This window comes from Monodelphis domestica, chromosome X, assembly GCF_027887165.1.
Source record: "Monodelphis domestica isolate mMonDom1 chromosome X, mMonDom1.pri, whole genome shotgun sequence".
NCBI classification, from domain to species: domain Eukaryota; kingdom Metazoa; phylum Chordata; class Mammalia; order Didelphimorphia; family Didelphidae; genus Monodelphis; species Monodelphis domestica.
The window spans coordinates 79,615,966-79,636,978 of NC_077235.1; the positions used below are offsets into that span (position 1 = coordinate 79,615,966).

Genomic DNA, 21,013 nt, shown 5'->3' on the forward strand with positions numbered 1-21,013 from the left:
GAAGACTGAGGTACATAGAGGAATGAGTGCCTTGCCTAGAGATAGGGCAGGGCCTAGAACTATGGTCTATTGAATCATACCCTACTAAATGCCATTCTTTTCAGAGAAGACTTTTTCAGTAACATAAACATCCCTCACTCTGCTACTAGAGAAGCATCCCCTCTAACAAGCCAGTAGGGTGCTGTAAGAGAATCTTCCCCATGATGGGGAAACATACCTTGGTGAGGCCGATTTGCTCCTTACGGAAATTTTCCAGTGGTTTGATCAACAAATCACTAGCATTTTGTACCTACGGGAAAAGGAAATACACTTTAGTTTAATGATCAAATTAAAGCTCAGAAAAGAACTTGCAATAACCCCATCCTTTGAGTCACTGAGTCGCAAGGAGTCACCCAGTTCCAACTAGCTGGAGTTTGGGATTACAGAGGAATGGCACAGATGGAAGGGACCTCATTTGAGCTGAAAGATACCTTAGTAAGGCTCAGCTAAAATGGGGGCCTCACATCAACTTAGATTACCAATGTAATATGATCGAAGTTCGATTGTATTTTTTTGGTTCAATATTTCCCGATTACATTTTAATCTCATTTGGCCACACTTAGTAGTGTTGGGGATGTGTGTTTGACGATTCTGCCTTACTACAGAGAATGTCCAAGTTGGGCCGAGGATTTAAAGTCTTCAATTCACCTATTGGAGAGATGGAGGAGGGGAAAAAATCAACTATCTTGACTTGTCCAAGGTCAACACAATACTCTGGTGGCAGACCCAGGGCTAGAACTCCAGACTCCCGACTTCCAGGGCAGTGTTCCTGCTATTCTCTGCTGAGTCCTAAATAACTTCATAAATCAGACTCTGTGGACCAAATGCTTTGAGGAGAGAAATGAGAGCAGGGTAACTTATTGGCTCTGTGGGATTTTATCAGTGTCTGCTTGGAGTCCTCCAAACCATAAATACACTGGGTCATGTCCAGCGGCAGAAATGGAGGGGCCCAAAGAGGGAGAGAGGAGGCGCAGAACAGGCTAGGGGAGGAACACATGGGAATGTAGCTTGGGGATCACTGACCCCATAATTATGTAAATCGTTGTCCAGGATATATGTGATTGCACAGGCACACCGTCTGTGATCCCCGAGTAAATCATTTCCACCCCGGGTTATATACCATGAAAACAGAACCACATTTATTTCAAGATTTCCCCATTACGGCATCCAAAAGGCCTGCTCTTCAGCCCAGAACATATTCCATCCGAAGAAGGAAGAACTCTAAGCACTAAAAACACCAAACTCTGTAGGAGCATTATTAAGAAGTATAACAACCAAGACTGGCAAGGGCCATTACCCTCGATCCTCACTGCATAGAGGGAGCAAGAGAAACACTGGAGAGCAACCCCTTTTCTGGCCCACTGAGTCCAGTTTCCTCAGTAGTAGGTTACCATCACAATCCCATAAGAATTCCAAAGGAAAGAATAAGGAGTGGCACTGACAGAAGCTCTTCTGTAAAAATCTAGCATGGGTAGCTAGGTGGATCAGTGGATACAGAGCCAGGACTGGAAATGGGAGGTCCCAAGTTAAAATCTATCCTCAGACATTTCCTAGCTGTGTGACCCTGGGCAAGTCATCTAATTTTGATTGTCTAGTCCTTACTGTTCGTCTATCTAAGAAACAATATTTGGTATCAATTCTAGAATTGACAGAAGGTAAGGGAGGGAAGAAGGGAAGGAGAGTGGGAAGGAAGGAGAGTGGGAAGGAAGGTAGGGAGGGAGGAAGGAAGGAAGGAAGGAAGGAAGGAAGGAAGGAAGGAAGGAAGGAAGGAAGGGAGGGAGGAAGGAAGGGAGGGAGGGAGGGAGGGAGGGAGGGAGGGAGGGAGGGAGGGAGGAAGGAAGGAAGGAAGGAAGGAAGGAAGGAAGGAAGGAAGGAAGGAAGGAAGGAAGGAAGGAAGGATCTGGCTTGTAAAGAACCCTGATCTCAAAAAGAGGAATACAAAGATAAAAGGAAACAGACCCTTCTTGCACGGAGCTTATACTCTCCTGCAGAAGTTTTGTTTTTTTAAACCCCTACCTTCCATCTTAAAATCAATACTGTGTATTAGTTCCAAGGCAGAAGAGAGGTACGGATTAGGCAATGGGGGTTAAATGACAGGGTCACACAACTAGGAAGTATATGAGGCCACATTTGAACCCAGGACCTCCCATCTCTAGGACTGTTTCTCAATCCACTGAGCACCCTAGATGCCCCTCCTACAGAAGTTCTTGACCTTTTCTTGTGTCTTTGACCCCTTTGATAACAAAAGTCTATGGAATCCTTCTCAGAATTGTTTTTAAACATATAAAATATATAGTATGACAAATTGAATCCAATATATTAAAATACAGTTATGACCTACTATGTGACAAATATTTTGCTGGTAAATTGTAATACAGAGATAAAAATAAAACACTTTCTACCTTCAAGGAGCTAAATTTTATAAGGAGAGATGATGAATATATAAAGCAGTTAGTATAGTTTCTGATGTAATCTCTAAGTATTCTTAGGGTATGCTGGGCTCCTCATTGACAGAGAGGAAGAAGACAAGCATTTATTAAACACCAACTATGTGCCAGGAACTGTACTAAGCACTTGCAAATATCATCTCATTGTATCCCCACAATATTCCTGGCAGTTAGGTGCTATTGTTACCCCATTTTATAGTCAAGGAAACTGAAGCAATCAGCAGTAAAGTGGCTTATCCAAGGTCACACAGCTAGGAAGTATTTGAGGCTGGATTTGAACTCAGGTCTTCCTGACTCCAGGCCCTTTGCTCTATACCCACCTGACTGACTCACTGGAGGTCTTTAAACAAAGGCTGGATGAGTATGGAACCAGAGACAATCTAGGAGAAATCAAAGGCCAACTGGAGGCCTAGGTTACCCAGTGTGCTTATCTCCAGATTCAGAAACTGTCTTTGAGGTATGGCAACATTGTTAGTCACTGTGAACGGTCTCAGATGAAGAAGACATAATCTCTGCCCTCAGGTAGCTTACACTCAAATATAGGAGATGAGTCTACCCAAAAAGAGAATGTGAAAAGTGGATGAGTACAGAGGGAGTTCCGAGGAGTGAGCAATCATTTCTGGGATGGGAGAAGATGAGGGAAGCTTTTTTGGAACGCTCAGCCCATATCCTTCAGGATAATGATCTGAGTCTGAATTATTTCGCCGCTCCTAGTCTGGACGTGGACCAACCAGCACTTCCTTTATTGTCTGCCAGAAAAGAGAACAAGCACTCTTTTGCAAGGACATGCTCCTCTCCAGTATTTTCTCCAAGTCTCCAAGTCTTACCTGCCCTAAAAGGCAAAGAGGACTGGGTTTGGGACATGAGCTAGTTTGAACCCTAGCATGGTTATCTCCTGCATGTGTGATGCTGGGCAATCATTCCAAATTTCTGGGCTTCAGCTTCCTCAGCTGTCAAAGTAAAGGGGTTGGGCTAGATCAAAGGTGTCAAACCTGCATCGTAGCCTTGTCAAAGCAAGAATAATGTGTCACTAGGAATCATTTAACAAAACAAATAAAAATATAATACGATACACATAATGTCAGTTTGTGGTTTTCTAAGTCACTTTTCCACTGGCAGGAATCCATTGTTATTTCAGTTTCGTGGAATTGGTTTGTTGATCCTCCATGGTCTCTTCAACCTCTCAATCTAATAATCTCTTCCTTCTGGTCCCACTGCTCAAAAAGTCCTTTTGGCAAATTCCTCACTTCATCATTCTCTCATCTATCTAGACTGGTAGCGCCTTAAAGATGGGGTCCATTTTTCTTTCTTTTATCTCCAACAAAAGACATCTGGAATGTGTATAGAGTTGACATTCAGTCAAGAAGACCCAGGTTCAATTTGAAAGGAAGGTGGGTCAGCCACATTTCCCTGCATTTTCCTTATTTGGGCAAAGACCTACTTCCCTTGTGATGAAGTAAAGAGGGAACAGCTGAAGTCTCTACATCCACCTCTTCATTAGCGATTTACCAATTAGAGATTTCTTACAATGTTCAAGGCAAGGACTGAATAATGAGCTCCCAAGCTGTATTTATAGATCTATATGAAGGAACTTCCTTGACTTTTGGTCATCAGGAGGACTACTGACCTATTAGTTTACTAGTTAAATGCTAACCTAATCAATAAACTGATACTACTAGCCCTCCCCTCCAACAAAGAAAACTTGGGTTCAGATCCCACTTTTGTCAAGAATTAGCTGTGTGTCCCTAGGTACGTCTCAGGTCCCCCAAGCAACTTTTAAAAGCCAGTATGTGGCATATCAGATGCTGATCAACATTGCTACAAGGAGTTTTCTCACTGGGATTTCCCTACATCAATGGAATCACAGGTCTAAACCAAAAAATGAACACCCAGCCCATAGTAGAGTGCCTGGCACAATGTATGAACTGAATAAAACATGGTAACTAATTGTTTAATCACTTCCTTCAGATCACTGTATCTATAATCTCTCCCATAATCCCCAGGTGAAGTCATAGCCTGTAGAAGACAACTCTTTAACACTTCAGTCTATTTAATAAACCAGGTTTCTTACTGAGCACAATTCAGTTAAAAAAGAAAGTTGCTAAGTCCATTGCTAGGTTACACAGAAAATCATTCGACAGTACAATGCCTCCTTTCTTTGGAGCATGGAGACAATGTTGGGGCTCATGAGCAATGAGTTGAAGTGAGTTCTAAAGGCACTCTAAGGGAACATACTCCCATCTCAAAAAGTCTTGTCAACCAGTCATTTAAAAAAGCCTGAGGGGGCAGCTGGGTAGCTCAGTGGATTGAGAGCTAGCCTTAGAGACGGGAGGTCCTAGGTTCAAATCTGGCCTCAGCCACTTCCTAGCTGTGTGACCCTGGGCAAGTCACTTGACCCCCATTGCCTAGCCCTTACCACTCTTCTGCCTTGGAGCCAATACACAGTATTGACTCCAAGACAAAAGGTAAGGGTTTAAAAAAAAAAGCCTGAGAAGCACTTGAAATTTGTCAAGGGAAAACTCAATTTTCAGTGGAACAGCTATCTGATGGTAGTAACATGAAGTAAGAACGCATACTATGAGGTAAGCATAGGCAATTGTACACATCCAGAACACACAAAAGAAAGCATCCCATGGACCTGTTTATACAAGAATATTCATAGCTGTGCTTTTTGTGGTGGAAAAAACTGGAAACTGAGGGGGTGTACCTCAATTGGGGAATGGCTGAACAAATTGTGGTATATACTGGCAGTTGATTTCTTTAAGAACTGGAAAGACCTCCATGAACTGATGCAGAGTGAAATAATCAGAACCAGGAGAACATTATACACGTAGTAACTGAAACACTGTGGGATGATTAAATGAGATAGGCTTTGCTACTAAAAGCAATGCAATGATCAAGGACAATTCTGAATGAATTGGAATGCTATCCACCTCTAGAGAAACAACTGTTGGAGTAGAAAAGCAGGAGAAAAACATGATTTATCACTTGTTTATATGGGAATATGTTTGGGAGTTTGGGTCTAATAAGATTACTATCCACACAGAAATGGGCTTTGAGTGATATACGTGTATAACCCAGTGAAATTGCTCATCAGCTCTGGGAGGGAGGAGGGAAGAGGGAAGAGAGAGAACATGAATTAGGTAATCTTGGAAAATTTATGTGTTAATTTGTCACTGGAATAGAATAATGGGGAAAAGAAAGCATTCCGGAACACATGGTTGTGAAGGGATTGGTCTGTAAGACATAAGGGCAATAGAATCATTATCAAGAGCCATCATCAACCTGGGGTAAAGGCTTTCAGCCACAGGAACCCGTGAAGACTGCCCAGTAAGGTACAATGGAGGTGGGAACTGTATCAATGGGGATACTGAAGAAATTGGGGACCTTTGCAAGGTGTTTAAATGATTGCTGCTGTGGATATTAATGAAGATATCCAAAAAGAGGCATACAGCCATCCCAGGATGCTGTGGCTTCCGAGTTCACTGGAATGTCCTTCTTCGTCATCTCTCCGATTGTCAATTCCTCTGCAATAGCTCTACGATCTATCTCCTTCTCACCATATCCAATTCCTAGCAAAGGCTCTCAATGCCAATTCTCTGAACTAATAAGTCCTCCTGCCTCTATTCTCTTTCCCCTCCCTCCGATCCATCTTTCACGTCATCGCCACATATTAATTTATGCACAGATGTCAGCTCTCTACTCAAAAACCTTTTATGGCTCCTCATTGTCTCCTGCATAAAGTTCATGGATCCCAAGTTGAGAACCCCTTCTCTAAACTAGACATCTCCTGCAACCTCAACTCCAACACATGGCATGAGCTTTCGTTGCATTGATTAAGTACCTACTATGTGGCAGGAATCATACTATCCTAAGATTTGTTCACAGGAGGAACTTGTCACTTGAACCATCTGAATGGGATGAAACCTCACCACTGGGAAGTTCTTCCAAAGTTTCTCCTAGTGCAACTGAGGTTCCCTCCTGGGAATTTCTGACTGTCTGCATTTCATCCATAAGCCCTGTGCTTTTCTGCTATACCAAGGGCTCGGCTAGCAAAGACAAAGACTGTTTGATACCTCCAGCTCATCTGGGATGGGGCCAAGGAGGCCCTTTACTAACGGGGTCAGGAAATGGGTAATCAAGCAGTGAATTCCTGGCAGGTTGTGAAAGACCTCTGCTGAGACCTCTACCCTCTGCTCCCATCGTTCCTGGACTCAAGTGGGAAGTGGGGAGCCAACATTCAGCATGTGAGTGAGGCATCCGGGAGACAAAAGGGGACAGCATAATTAAGGACAGAAGAAAGTGACTCACTCGGGTGGCCAGAAGCCAGGGAGAGGGGTGGGAAAAGCAGTTTCTCAAAAGACGGATACCACTTCGATATTGTAAATCTTTTTCCTAGGCAAAGAAAAGAGATAATGAAATGGCGAGGGTGGTCAAGTAAAGGCGGGCTTTATATTGCTGTCTGAATAGATTGGAGATGGGAAGGGGACAGCTCTGAGGATGACGTTAGCATCATCCCACAAAGTCTTTAGAAAGCAGAGAACATCACAGGGCTGCTATTTGCCTGGTGGGCTGTCTCCCAGGCTCCCCTTGAGATCTATGGGGGGAAAGCTCTTCCCATGGGGAATTCTCCAAGGGCAAGGCAGCCTCTGCAGCTCTACCTGGAGGTAGAGGTGAAACCCCACTGGTGTCCAAAGGAATCTCCAATCAATGCCCTCTGCTAGAGAGGCTAGAACTCTGGGTTAAAACTAACAAGACGACACTTAATAGGACAAATACCAATTCCTAAACTTGGCTTTCAAAAGTCAGCTGAGTGGATACTAGATTTGGGAGATATGGCTAGGAAAGGGTTGGCCTGAAGAAAGACAATCTGTGGCTGGTAGAAGAGCGAACCTCAAAAGGAGTGGATGTGATATGGCTGCCCCCAAAGGCAACTGGTTCTGTGGCTGCAATAAGAACCCCAAACTGTGCCTAGATGTATGGAAATTCTATCACTCATGGGGTTTAGGCACCGAGAAAGGAGGAGAAAAGGCAGCTTTTCCCTTCTTTGCAGAGGTGTAGGTCGATGGATAGGGAACACAACAAATCCCATTAGGCATGGCCAATGAGTTGGCCAGAGTTGCTAGCCTGCCTTTTCCCCCAGTTTTTAAATTTGTCCCCCATAGGATGGATCTCTGGGGAGGAGGAGATGAAAGGGATAAATATGTAGAAAGGAATGTGTTGTAATAAAAGCAATAAATAAAAATGAAATGAGCCAAAGAAGGAAAACATCTGGAGGAAGGTGGCTAGGATGGTCACACTAAAGAAGGGTCAGGTGAGGCAGTCTGAAGATTCATGGGAGGCGACAAAAGAACTGCCTTCATATCTACCGGGAAGGCAATCATACAGAAGAAGATCGGACAGGTTCTGGCTGGCCCCAGAAGATGCAACTACAGACAATGGGTAGGAATCACAAAAGGGGCAAACTGAAGCAAAATATGAAAAGGAACTTTCTAGCAATCAGAGTTCTCCTCAAGTGGAAAGAGTGCCAACAACAGAGAGCAGAAAGGCAGGAAGGGAACAGATTGCGAAAAGCTCTGAACACCACTGAGGTTTTTAGATTTGACCTTGGTGGTAATAGGGAGCCACTAGAGGTTACTGAATTAGTAGGGAGATGGGATCTGTGTGACATAGTCAGAATGGAGGTCTTCAAGCAGATGTGAGATTATCATTCACATGCAAATTTGTGGAGGAGATAGGATGGGAGAGATAATATAGCCACAGAGGTTCTTCCTAACATGAAAATTCTGTGATAGTCTTTTGGGTACAATAAGCATGGTACAGCGGAGAAAGCACAAGATTTTGATACAAAGAACCTTGCTTCAAAACTTGGTTCTACCATTAGCTACCTATGTGACCCTAGGCAAGTCACATAACCTCCTTGGGCTTCATCTGTAAAAAGAAGGTGTTGGTAGAGTCAGCTCTGAGGGCTCTTCTAGATCTAAAGAAGGAAAGGGACTTTACCTGTGACTTCACTTATATAGGGGACTCTCCAATGAGGCAGCTTCCCCCCTCTACCAAAGTATGTTAAAAGAAGATCTTCTCTGCAATGGAGAATTAGCCATGACAACTTAAAACAATATCCCTGGAGATAACTAGCTAAGTGGCTCGGTGGATTGAGAGCCAGGCCCAGAGACGGGAGGTCCTGGGTTCCAATCTGGCCTCAGACACTTCCTAGCTGGTGACCCTGGGCAAGTCATTTCACCCCCATTGCCTAGCCCTTACCGTTCTTTAGGATCAGAACCAATACACAGTATGGATTCCAAGACAGAAGGTGAGGGTTTAAAAAATGTTTAAAATAAAAACCCCTGCCATAAAAATGAAATAGAAGGAAATAAAGACCTAATTTATAAATCACTTGACCAGTCTGCAGAAACATAGTCTATTTGATAGTAAAGATTTAGATTCTTCTAAATACAAATGGTCTCTTACTCTTCCCAACGTTCCTATTAATACTGTCAAAAAAGTATCCTTCCTATCACCAGGCTTACAACCCTGAAAGGTGTCACACTCAACTCCTCACTCTCATCCCATATGTCCAATTTGTTACCAATTCCTGTCCTTTCTTCCTTCATGGCGTCATTCACAAACAGCTGTTCTCCTCTGACACTGTCACCAACTCATCAACACAAGCCTGGATTCTTCCAGGAGCCTGCTGGTTGGTCTCCCTGCATCAGTTTTCTCCCCACACCAATCCATCTTCTACTCAACTGTAAGATGATCTTTCTGAAGCACCAAAAAATTCTGACTACATCACATACATCCTGCCTGCCCTTATTCAATGAACTGCAGTAGCTCCCTATTACCACCTAGATCAAATATAAAAACATCATTGGTGTTCAAAGTCTTTCATAATCTGTTCCCTTCCTGCCTTTCCAGTCTTCTAAAACCATACTCACTCTGATGTACTCTTTTTTTAAACCCTCACCTTCTGTCTTGGAATAGATACTAACTATTGGTTCCAAGACAAAAGAGTGGAAAGGGCTAGGCAAGGAGGACTAAATGACTTTCCCAGGGTCACACAGCTGGGAAATGTCTGAGGCCACATTTGAACCCAGGCCTGGCTCTCTATCCATAAAGCCACCTTCCCACCGCTACCCTGACATACTCTTCAATCTGGTGAGGCTGGCCTTCTTGACACTGTTCCTCAAAAAAGCTGCCATCTCTTGACTCTGAACATTTTTAGTGGCTGTCCCCCGCTCGTGGAACATTCTCCCTCCCCATATCTACCTCTTGGATTCCTCACACTCCCATGAGAGTCTTTCCTAGTTTTCCGTGGTACCAATTCCTTCTCTCAGTAGATTATCTCCAATTCATTCTGTAAATCTCTTGCTTGTACATAGGTGTTTACATGCTATACCTCCCATTAGACTATGCTCTTCTGGAAAGTAGAGACTGCTCTCGTCTTTCTTAACCCCCCAGTGTCAAGCAGAGAGTAGGAACCTGTTGACTTGACTGATTCCATCTTTGCAGAAGAGTAAATGGAGTCACCTGGGAATGTTACATTAAAGCAAGTATTTGAACCTGAAAATCTCATTGTCTTTCATTTGGTTGTAAAGGAGGAGAGGGTTTCCCATTTTATCCACAATGTGACACAAAGTTTACTGCTGTTGGCCATATCTCTTAGTGCAGAATGGATTCTCGGCTTTTATAAAGGAAATAGAGATTTTAACAGTGGTAGAAACAGAATTACAAAGAGCAAAGGCATGAATACGCCATGTTTTCTTCTATTTTGTTTAAAATCCTTACCTTGATCTAAGAATAAATAATAAGTATCAGTTCCAAGGCAGAAGAGCAGTAAGGGCCAGCCAATGGGGGCCAAATGACTTGCCCAGGGTCACACAGCTAGGAAGTGTCTGAGACCAGATTTAAACCCAGGACCTCCCATCTCCAAGCCTGTCATTCTATCCACTGAGCCACCTTGCTGTTCTAATACACCATGTTTTAAGAAACTGGGCTGAATAAAGCCCACTCATCATCACTCTAATAATAATACTATGGCTAATACTTTTATAAGTATCAAATGTGAACATCTGAAAGGGATTTTCTCAAGGAACGAATCTCTTCTATTAATTTACTGTGTGTATCATGTCTGTGTGATGAAATCAAAATCATAAATTTTTAATTTGATTTTTGAAAAAGATGAGTTAAAATTGTTCGTGTAGAAAGGAATAGGGGGTTTTTTGCTAATAAATTAGGAGCATCATTACATAAAGTTGGGGAATGGCCAGACTAGATCAGCTCAAAGAGCCCTTCCAGGTCTAAACTATGAGCAGAGGTCACTAAACTTCAAAGTCAAGGCTTTGGCAAACTCGCCACAATTTGTGTTTTGTTTATTTGTTGATGGTTGTTATTAGGTTTACAATTTTTTTAATTCTCCAGCTAATTAAAAGAAAAAAAAAACAATGACAGTCTTCAATATTGTTATTCTAGTCTAATTTCAACTCTTCCAAAGTCCTTTCTAACTGAAGCAAACAGATACAGGATTTCCATACTAATTTGCTGCTACTTTCATGGCAAACTCCCATGATGGGCACTTGAGAGCCTGCAAACAAGTCCATTATTCAAGTACCTTGATTGCTACAAAGGAAACCACAGTTCCAGACCTCCCTTGGCTCACCAGAAATACTGAGAAACAGCTCACAGAAAAGAGGACCACCTGGAAAGTAACTGCCACCCCACCCCAAAATGTTCTCTTGTAGGCAGTTACCATACTTGCCTTCCCAGGACCGCTCTAGAGGCTTTAAGGGGCATACTTACCATCATCATCCTCTCATTTTCAACTTCATTGAGGAGCTCAGCAAATTCCTTAAAAGATTCCGCTGTAAGAAAAGCCCAGAAAAAGGAGGCTAATTAGTTTCTAGTACTTGACAAGATCCCAGAATGAATAGCACTTAGACCAACCACATAGCAGGCTCGCCAAGGACACCCACAGGTATAGGGTTCAGCCAGACCACCTCTGAATCAGGAAAAAAGAAAAAAAACTGCTTGAGTCCAGAGCTAAAGAAACTGGGGGAGGGGGGTAGGTAGAGACTAGCTTACGTTGTTCAGTACTTGGTAGTAAATCTCAATCCCCAGAACTGGCATGGGAAGCACGTTGGGGCAGTGAGTTAAACTGATTAGGATGGTGGTGACTGGACCAGTAGTTTCAGTGCCAACACAGGCCACTACCAGCTCTGAAAATTAATGTAGTGTCTAATTATTATCATAACCTTTATTACATTAGCTGATGTGTAGACAGTATCTTAAGGTTTGCAAAGGGCTATATATAAGCTAATGACCTTATAATGGCCTTATGAGGGACATACAACAAGTATCCCCATTTTACAGGTGAGAAAGAAGTTCAGTGACTTGCTGGAGTCACACATAGAGTATGTGTCTCAGGTAGGTTTCAAACTCAGATCTTCTCACTCCCAATACTATCCATTGCCTCATCTTGCCAGCTGGCCTCTAGGTCCCCTAACTACTTCTCTAAGCCTCTAGATGAAGGGTTCATAATGACCCCTTTGGCAGTGTGGTAAGCATATAGAGCCCTTCTCAGGAAAATATTTCTAAATGCATTAAATAAAAAATACATAAAATTACAAAGGAAACAAATTTCTGTGAAATACAGTCATCAAAACATTTTTCACCAAGGTGACAGGTTAAGAACCCCTGTTCGAGAAGTATGGAGAGCTACAAGGGACCACCAAGATTGTTTAACCCCCTCCTTTAGCAGATGAGGAAACTGAGGAACAAAAAGGCAAAGTGTGTGGCCCAACGTCATAGAGCTATGATCTGGGTCTTGAACTCGAGACTTTTGACACAAGTCCAGCTCTCTTTCCAAATGCTGATGTTTCCTCATAGAATTCGAAGTGCAGGACTGAAGCGTAAGTAGCTTGCATGGAAGCCCTCTCTTGGAGGAAAAAGAAGGGAATGACGAAGGCCATTCAGGAGAAGACAACAGTGGCCTGACCTAAGCATCCATCATGAATTCCCCATGTTCAGTTTCTTTTCAATATTAAGAAATAATCTATATCTAAGTAGCAAAAAATTCCAGAGACAAAACCCAGCTTACATACAAAGAAAGCTGACAGCCTTCGTGTGCTTCATCTCAACCTAGAAAATTACAGCCCTTTCGGTAATAACACAAGGGGGAATAGACAAGCAACTGGCTCCCCTCAAACTTATAAGAAGGAATGCCCTACATCAAATTAAAAAGTTTTTGTACAAACAAAACCAATGTAACCAAAATCAGAAGGGTAGCAACAAATTGGGAAACAATCTTCATAAAAACCTCTGACAAGGGTTTAATTACTAAAATTTATAAAGAACTAAATCAATTGTACAAAAAATCAAGCCATTCTCCAATTGACAAATGGGCAAGGGACATGAACAGGCAATTCTCAGCCAAAGAAATCAAAACTATTAATAAGCACATGAAAAAGTGCTCTACATCTCTTATAATCAGAGAGATGCAAATCAGAACAACTCTGAGGTATCACCTCACACCTAGCAGATTGGCTAACATGACAGCTATGCAAAGTAATGAATGCTGGAGGGGATGTGGCAAAGTGGGGACATTGATTCATTGCTGGTGGAGTTGTGAATTGATCCAACCATTCTGGAGGGCAATTTGGAACTATGTCCAAAGGGCGATAAAAGACTGTCTGCCCTTTGATCCAGCCATAGCACTGCTGGGCTTGTACCCCAAAGAGATAATGGACAAAAAGACTTGTACAAGAATATTCATAGCTGCGCTCTTTGTGGTGTCTAAAAATTGGAAAAGGAGGGGATGCCCTTCAGTTGGGGAATGGCTGAACAAATTGTGGTATATGTTGGTGATGGAATACTATTGTGCTAAAAGGAATAATAAAGTGGAGAAGTTCCATGGAGACTGGAACAACCTCCAGGAAGTAATGCAGAGCGAGAGGAGCAGAACCAGGAAAACATTGTGCACAGAGACTGATACATTGTGGTACAATCGAAGGTGATGGACTTCTCCATTAGTATCAATGCAATCCCTGAACAATCTGCAGGGATCTAAAAAAAAAATACTACCCACAAGCAGAGGATAAACTGTGGGAGTAAAAACACCGATGAAAAACAACTGCTTGACTACAGGGTTGGAAGAGATAAGACTGAGGAGAGACTCTAAATGAACACTATAATGCAAACTCCAACAACAGGGAAATGGGTTCGAGTCAAGAACACATGTGACAACCAGTGGAATCATGCGTCGGCTATGGGAGAGGGAAAGGCGGGGGGGGGGGGGGGGGGGGGAGGGGAGGGGAGGAAAAGAAAACAATCTTTGTTTCCAGTGAATAATGTATGAAAACGACCAAATAAAATAATATTAAAATTTAAAAAAAAAAAATTAAAATATGATCTCACACATAAAAAAAAAAAAAAGAAGGAATGCCCTGCCATAAAGAGCAGAGAATGTCAGAGCCAGGAGGGACTAAGGAACAAAACTATGAGATGGGAGACGAACCCTAAAATACAGAACACAGGAACTAGAAAAGAGATTATCAGAGGTGGGCGGGGCCTTAGAACAGGGAGTGTCAGAGGTGGGCGGGGCCTTAGAACTGGGAGTGTCAGAGGTGGGCGGGGCCTTAGAACTGGGAGTGTCAGAGGTGGAAGGTGCCTTAGAATTGGGTCTATTAGTTGTGGGAGAGGCCTTAGATCTCAAGAGTATCAGAGATGGGTGGAGCCTTATAATGGGGAGTATCAGAAATCAGTTGGGCTTAGAACAAGGAGTGACAGACCTGGGAGGGGCCATAGAACAGGGAGTGACAGAGCTGGGAGGGGCCTTAGAACAGGGAGTGACAGAGCTGGGAGGGGCCTTAGAACAGGGAGTAACAGAGGTGGGAGGGGCTTATAATAGGGAATGACAAAAGTGGGAGTGGCTTTAGAACATGATGTATCAGAGGTGGGAGGCGCCTTAGAACAGGGAGTGTCAGAGACTTAAGAATTCTGTATGATCCAATAAGCAACCTTGATTCCAGAGTACTTAGGATGAAGCAGGCTACCCACGTCCTGAAGACATCATTTTCAGGTGACCCATGTGGGACTTAGTTTTGCTTTATTCGTTATATGGGTTTGGTTTTTCTTTCACCTTTCTCAATTGTAAGGAGGTGCAGAGGTAAAGAAAGGGCTGCCCTCCCATTCAAAGGAAAAGAGGGTACATTTTTTATCTATGATCCCTGAGGAAATTGATTTTGTTTGAATAGAAATGTATATATACTTCTATAGGCGTATATACATATTTATTTGTAATTGAGGTTTTATTTTTCTTTCTCAATAGGAAGAAGGCTAGAAAAAGGTAGATTTTAAGTATTGAGGAAATTTCAATTAATTAAAAAAGAAAAAGTGGATCATCAAAGCACTTCTTTAAAATGCATAGAGGGGAGATAGGTAGGTGGTTTACTGGACAAAGAGCCAGACCTAGAGATGTTAAGTCCTAAGTTCCAATCTAACCTTAGACACATCCTAGCTGTATGTCCTTGGACAAATCATTTAATTCCAACTACCTAGCCATGACTACTTTTCTGCTTTGGAACTAAAGTGGAAGGTAAGGGTAAAAAAAAATGCATAGAAGGAGGACAGCTAAGTAGCTCAATGGATTAAAAGCTAGGCCCAGAGAAGGAAGGCCCTAGTTGCAAATCTGACCTGAGACACTTCCTAGCTGTGTGACCCTGGGTCACTTAACCCCAATTGCCTAGCCCTTACCATTCTTCTGCTTTGGAACTGATATTTGGTATTGAAAAAAATCAAATACATAAAATGGCATCAAAGAAATGAATGAATGAAGGTGAGAAGGAAACAGACCAACAAGATAGTTTTGAAAGTTTCATGTTCAATTGATCATATATATAATGTGAAAACAAGCTGTCCATAATAGATTCAGAGGGTCAGGTACAATTCTTTCTTCTGTTCTACTTAAATATTAAAATGTTCCATTTCTTTAGGGTTTGTTAAATTCAGAATAAGCGAATTAAATTTATTTTTAAAAAATTAGTACCTGTGGGGTTTTTACCACATCACCAATCCCTACTTCTTCTGTGACCTCCATTATGGATCATCCTTGACATTGCAGGGATCCATGGGAGATGCTGACTTTTCACCTGAAAGTGAGGAATTGGCCTCCAATGGATCCCAGATCCTAGAGTCAGGTAGGGAGAGCCACAGGTAGTTTGGGAGCTCATCATCTATGACAGACCTCCCCCCTGAGGAGGGAAGGTCACACTGCTGGATAGGAGAGAAAGGCTTACCAATGTTAATCTCATCATCTGTCAGTGTGTCCCCAGTGAAGTCAAACTGGAAGGACTGCAGGGTCTGAGAAAATTTCTGCACAGCTGAAGAATAACCTGGAAAAGAAAGAAGGCAAGAAACAAGGTTAACTGTTGTGGAACCCATGCCAACTGCCTAGGGCTCATTTTGTGAGAGTAGGAGGGAAGAGGATAAGGGAGGGGCTGGACCTGTGCTCTCATTGGTAAAGGGAAGTCCCAGATGAGGAAATTCCTCTTACTAATGCAGGTCAGCACCTTCTTTGTACTTAAACAGCAGCCTAGAGCATTGAGAAGTAAAGTGACTCACCTAGGGTGACACAGTGACAGGAGAAGGATTTGAACCCACATGCTTCTGGCTACTGGGACACAGTGCCTCTTTTATATGAGGAAAGCAATTAATAAAGGTGAAGTGGGGCCACTCACCGAGTCAGTAGCTGAGACCTAGGAGTAAAGCCACCATCACTCAACAGGGACTGAGCCCACTTTACCTCCAAGCCTATGGTCAGGCATGGAGGCTCTATGTATTCTGCACTACCTCTGAGAAGACCCCTGACACTTGTTATCAGCCCATTTTCCAAGCAGTGGGCCTTCCCCTTCTTTCAGGGTGCTGCCCCTTTTTTCCTCTCAAAAATTCTTCTCTGCAGGCCTTAGCTTTTCAAACTTCAGCTCATTTTGAACATTAGTGCTCCAGACATTCTTCTCACCAGATTACTCTTCAGTTCATCTTCGATTACTTGCACTTGCTTCTATCTCCTAAACTTTTTATTTATTTTTTAAAGCCCTTACCTTTCATCTTGGAATCAATACTGGGTACTAGTTCCAAGGCAGAAGAGTGGGTAAGGGCTGGGCAATGGGGGTGAAGTGACTTGCCCAGGGTCACACAGCTGGGAAGTGTCTGAGGTCAGATTTGGCTCTATGACCTCCTGTCTCCAAGCCTGACTCAGTGCACTGGGCTACCCAGCTGCCCCCACTTCTATATTTTTAGTGAAAAAATCTAAGTGACCCTATCACCCATTTTTCCTTTTTCCTTCTCATTGAAATTTTTGGGAAGCAGAGTCAAGATGATGGCGTAGAGGCAGCAAAAGTTCAGACCTCTGAAAACCTTTCCTTACCAATTACAAACTAAATTCTCCTAGGGGACTGAACGTCAAACCTAACAACAAGACAGAGCCAAGGAACCCTCCTACTGGACTCAATTCAAAAGTTGCAGCAGTGGAGACCCTCCATATTGCTCCCCCATTCCAGGAGGTTTTGGCCTTAGGGAACAACCAACCCAACCCATCAGGACTTAATCCCATCAACAGTCTTCAGAAAAAGAAAAAAAGAAATTACAATTGACAGCTTCTATACGGGCAATGAACAAAGAGCAAACGGAACAGAGGAGGAAGGAACACCAAGCAATAAAACAGAAAACCCAGAGAATTGGATACAGGCTTTTTTAAGAACTCAAAATACAATTCAAAACACAATTATGAGAGGCTGAAGACAATTAGGGAAAGAACTTAACAACTAAAACAAGTCATCTAAAAACAGAGGCACTTGTACTAAAACGAGAAAATAGTGTCTTGAAAGCCAAAATCAAACAGCTTGAAAACGTGGCAAAGGAGATGAAAGATGAGGTAAAGAGAATGAAAGATGACCTCCAAAGAAAATCAGACCAGAAGGATAAGGATAACCAAAAATCCAGGGATGAAATCCAGTCTTTAAGAACCAGAATACAACAACTAGAGTCAAGTGACTTCACAAAGCAACAGGACACTATGAAACAAAATCAAAAGAATGACAAAATTTAGGAAAATATGAAGCATCTCATTCACAAAACAGAATATTTAGAAAATCGTTCCAGGAGAGACAACTTAAGAATCATTGGTCTACCAGAAGACCATGACAAAAGAAAAAGCCTGGATGTCATACTACAGGAAATTATCCAAGAAAAATGCCCTGATATTCTAGAACAAGAGGGAAAAGTAGAGATTGAAAGAATCCACAGACCATCTCCTGTATTTAATCCCCAACTGACAACACCCAGGAATGTTATAGGCAAATTCAAGAACTATCAGACCAAGGAAAAAAATATTACAAGCTGCTAAGTCATTCAGATACCATGGAACCACATTGGGGATAACACAGGATCTGGCTGCATCTACACTGAAGGACCAAAAAGCATGGAATATGATATTCCAGAAAGCAAAGGAACTAGGTCTACAACCAAGAATCAACTACCCAGCAAAACTGACTATATGCTTATAGGTGAAAGTATGGTCATTCAACACAATATAAGAATTTCAAGCATTTGTAAAGAAAAGACCAGACTTGAACAGAAACTTGGATGCCCAAGCAAAGAATTCAAAAGAATCATCAAAAGGTAATTAAAAATGGGGGGGGGAGAAAAACAAAACAAAAAATCCTTTTTTTAAGAGACCCAATAAGTTAAAATGATATGTATCGCCTATATGAAAAGAGGTCATTGGTAACTCTTAAAAATTGTCATTACCACTCAGGCAGCTAGAAGAAGTACACGTAGAGGGAACAGTGACAGATTGTATAGGATGAAATCACAAGACATAAATATGTATATAGATATATGTATGCATAAATACACATATATGTGTATATATATGTACATGTATATACATATGGATATACACAACTAGAGCTTAAAAAGAGGTTAATACTAAAAGAAATGGGAAAAGAAATAGGAGGTAAATATATATGTCACAAAGAAGCATATGGTGGGAGGGGGTAGAACATCAATACACTGGAAGGGTAAAACTCTTACATGCAATGAAATTGACCCAAAGAAGGAAGAACAATCCAATCCATTAGGGCAGAGAATTGATTTGTGCTCTATAGGGAAATAGAAGGGTAACAAACGGACTGGTGGGGAGGGAAAGGGTGGGAGTAGTAAAGAAAATAATGGGGGAATAAGAAGAGAGGGGGTAGAAAGGGAAGTAAAATAAGGGTGGGAATTAGGGGAATTGATTTTTAAAAAATCATTGGTGTGGAAGAAAATGGTGAAAGAAGAAAAGGCAGGACTAGGAGTAGAAATCAAAATGCTGGGAAATACACAGCTGGTAATCATAACTCTGAAAGTGAATGGAATTAACTCACCCATAAAATGCAAGCAAATAGCAGAATTGATTAGAATCCAAAACCCTACTATATGCTGTCTACAAGAAACACACATGAGGACAGTAGATACGCATAGGATCAAAGTAAGAGTATGGAGCCAAATCTATTGGGCTTCAACTGATAAAAATGAGGCAGGAGTCACAGTCATGATATCTGACAAAGCCAAAGTAAAAATAAATCTGATTAAAAGGAATAGGGAAGGTAATTACATCCTGATAAAAGGCAGTATAGACAATGAGGAAATATCAGTACTCAACATGTATGCACCAAATAGCACAGCATCCAGATTTCTAAAGGAGAAACTAGTGGAGCTCAAGGATGAAATAGAAAAACTATACTAGTGGGAGACCTGAACCTTCCTCTATCTGAACTAGATAAATCAAACCAAAAAATAAATAAGAAAGAGATAAGAGAAGTGAATGAAATCTTGGAAAAATTAGACTTAGTAGATATGTGGAGAAAAATAAATAGGGAGAAAAAGGAATATGCCTTCTTTTCAGCAGCACACAGTACATTCAAAAAAAGTGACCATGTATTAGGGCATAAAAACATTGCAGACAAGTGCAATAGAGCAAAAATAATAAATGCAACATTCTCAGATCACAATGTAATGAAAATAATAATTAGTAAGGGTACATGGAGAGGCAAATCAAAAATTAACTGGAAATTAAACAATAGGATTCTCCAAATTTGATTAATTAAACAACAAATCATAGAAACAATTAATAATTTCATTGAAGAAAATGACAATGATGAGACATCCTTTCAATACCTATGGGATGCAGCCAAAGCAGTACTCAGGGGAAAATTTATATCCTTTAGTTTATATATAAACAAACTAGAGAGGACAGCGGTTAATGAATTCGGCATACAAATTAAAAAACTAGAAAGTGAACAAATTAAAAATCCTCAGATGAAGACTAAATTAGAGATCCTAAAAATCAAAGGAGAAATTAATAAAATTGAAAGTCAAAGAACAATTGATTTAATAAATAAGACTAGAAGCTGGTACTTAAAAAAAACAAATTAAATAGACAAAGTACTGGTGAATCTAAATTAAAAAAGGAAAGAAGAAAACTAAATTGACAGTATCCAAGATAAAAGGGAGACGTCACCTCTAATGAAGAGGAAATTAAGGCAATCATTAAAAACTACTATGCCCAATTATATGGCAATAAATATGGCAATCTAGGTGATGTGGATGAATATTTACAAAAATATAAATTGCCTAGACTAACAGAGGAAGAAATAGATTACCTAAACAACTCCATATAAAAAAAGAAATTGAACAAGCCATCAAAGTACTCCCTAAGAAAAAATCCCCAGGTCTAGATGGATTCACAAATGAATTCTGTCAAACGTTCAAAGAACAACTATTCCCAATATTATACAAACTATTCGACAGAATAAGCAAAGAAAGAGTTCTACCAAATTCCTTTTACGACACAAATATGGTACTGATCCCAAAGCCAGGCAGGTCAAAAACAGAGAAAGAAAACTATAGACCAATCTCCTTAATGAATATAGATGCAAAAATCTTAAATAGGATACTAGCAAAAAGACTCCAGCAAATCACCACGAGGGTTATTCACTATGACCAGGTAAGATTCATACCAGAAATGCAAGGATGGTTCAATATTAGGAAAATCATCCACATAATTGACCACATCAACAAAGAAACTGACAAAAATCACATGATTATCTCAATAGATGCAGAAAAAGCCTTTAACAAAATACAACATTCATTTCTATTGAAACACTATAAAGCATAGGAATAGAAGGGCCTTTCCTAAAAATAATAAACAGTACATATCAAAAACCATCAGCAAACATCATCTGCAATGGGGATAAACTAGAGGCCTTCCCAATAAGATCAGGAGTGAAACAAGGATGCCCATTATCACCTCTATTATTTGACATTGAACTAGAAACACTAACTATTGATTAGAGAAGAAAAAGAAATTAAAGGTATTAAAATAGGCAATGAGGAGACTCACTCTTTGTGGATGATATGATGGTCTACTTAAAGAGTCCTAGAGAATCAACCAAAAAGCTAGTCGAAATAATCAACAACTTTAGTGAAGA

The 21,013-nt window shown here is 41.2% G+C and overlaps 1 protein-coding gene across 2 annotated transcripts in view; it reads right to left on the reverse strand.

The window, feature by feature from the left end:
• The window catches only part of OPHN1 (oligophrenin 1), an 832,681-nt gene that overhangs the window by 684,457 nt on the left and 127,211 nt on the right, over nucleotides 1-21,013 (reverse strand). For both annotated transcript variants that reach the window (XM_056809750.1, XM_056809751.1), the window contains exons 2-4: nucleotides 15,779-15,874; nucleotides 11,286-11,347; nucleotides 218-289 (exon numbers count right to left, since the gene is read on the reverse strand). In XM_056809750.1, the coding sequence (XP_056665728.1) occupies nucleotides 218-289; nucleotides 11,286-11,347; nucleotides 15,779-15,874 (230 nt within the window). The remainder of the gene's footprint in view (nucleotides 1-217; nucleotides 290-11,285; nucleotides 11,348-15,778; nucleotides 15,875-21,013) is intronic.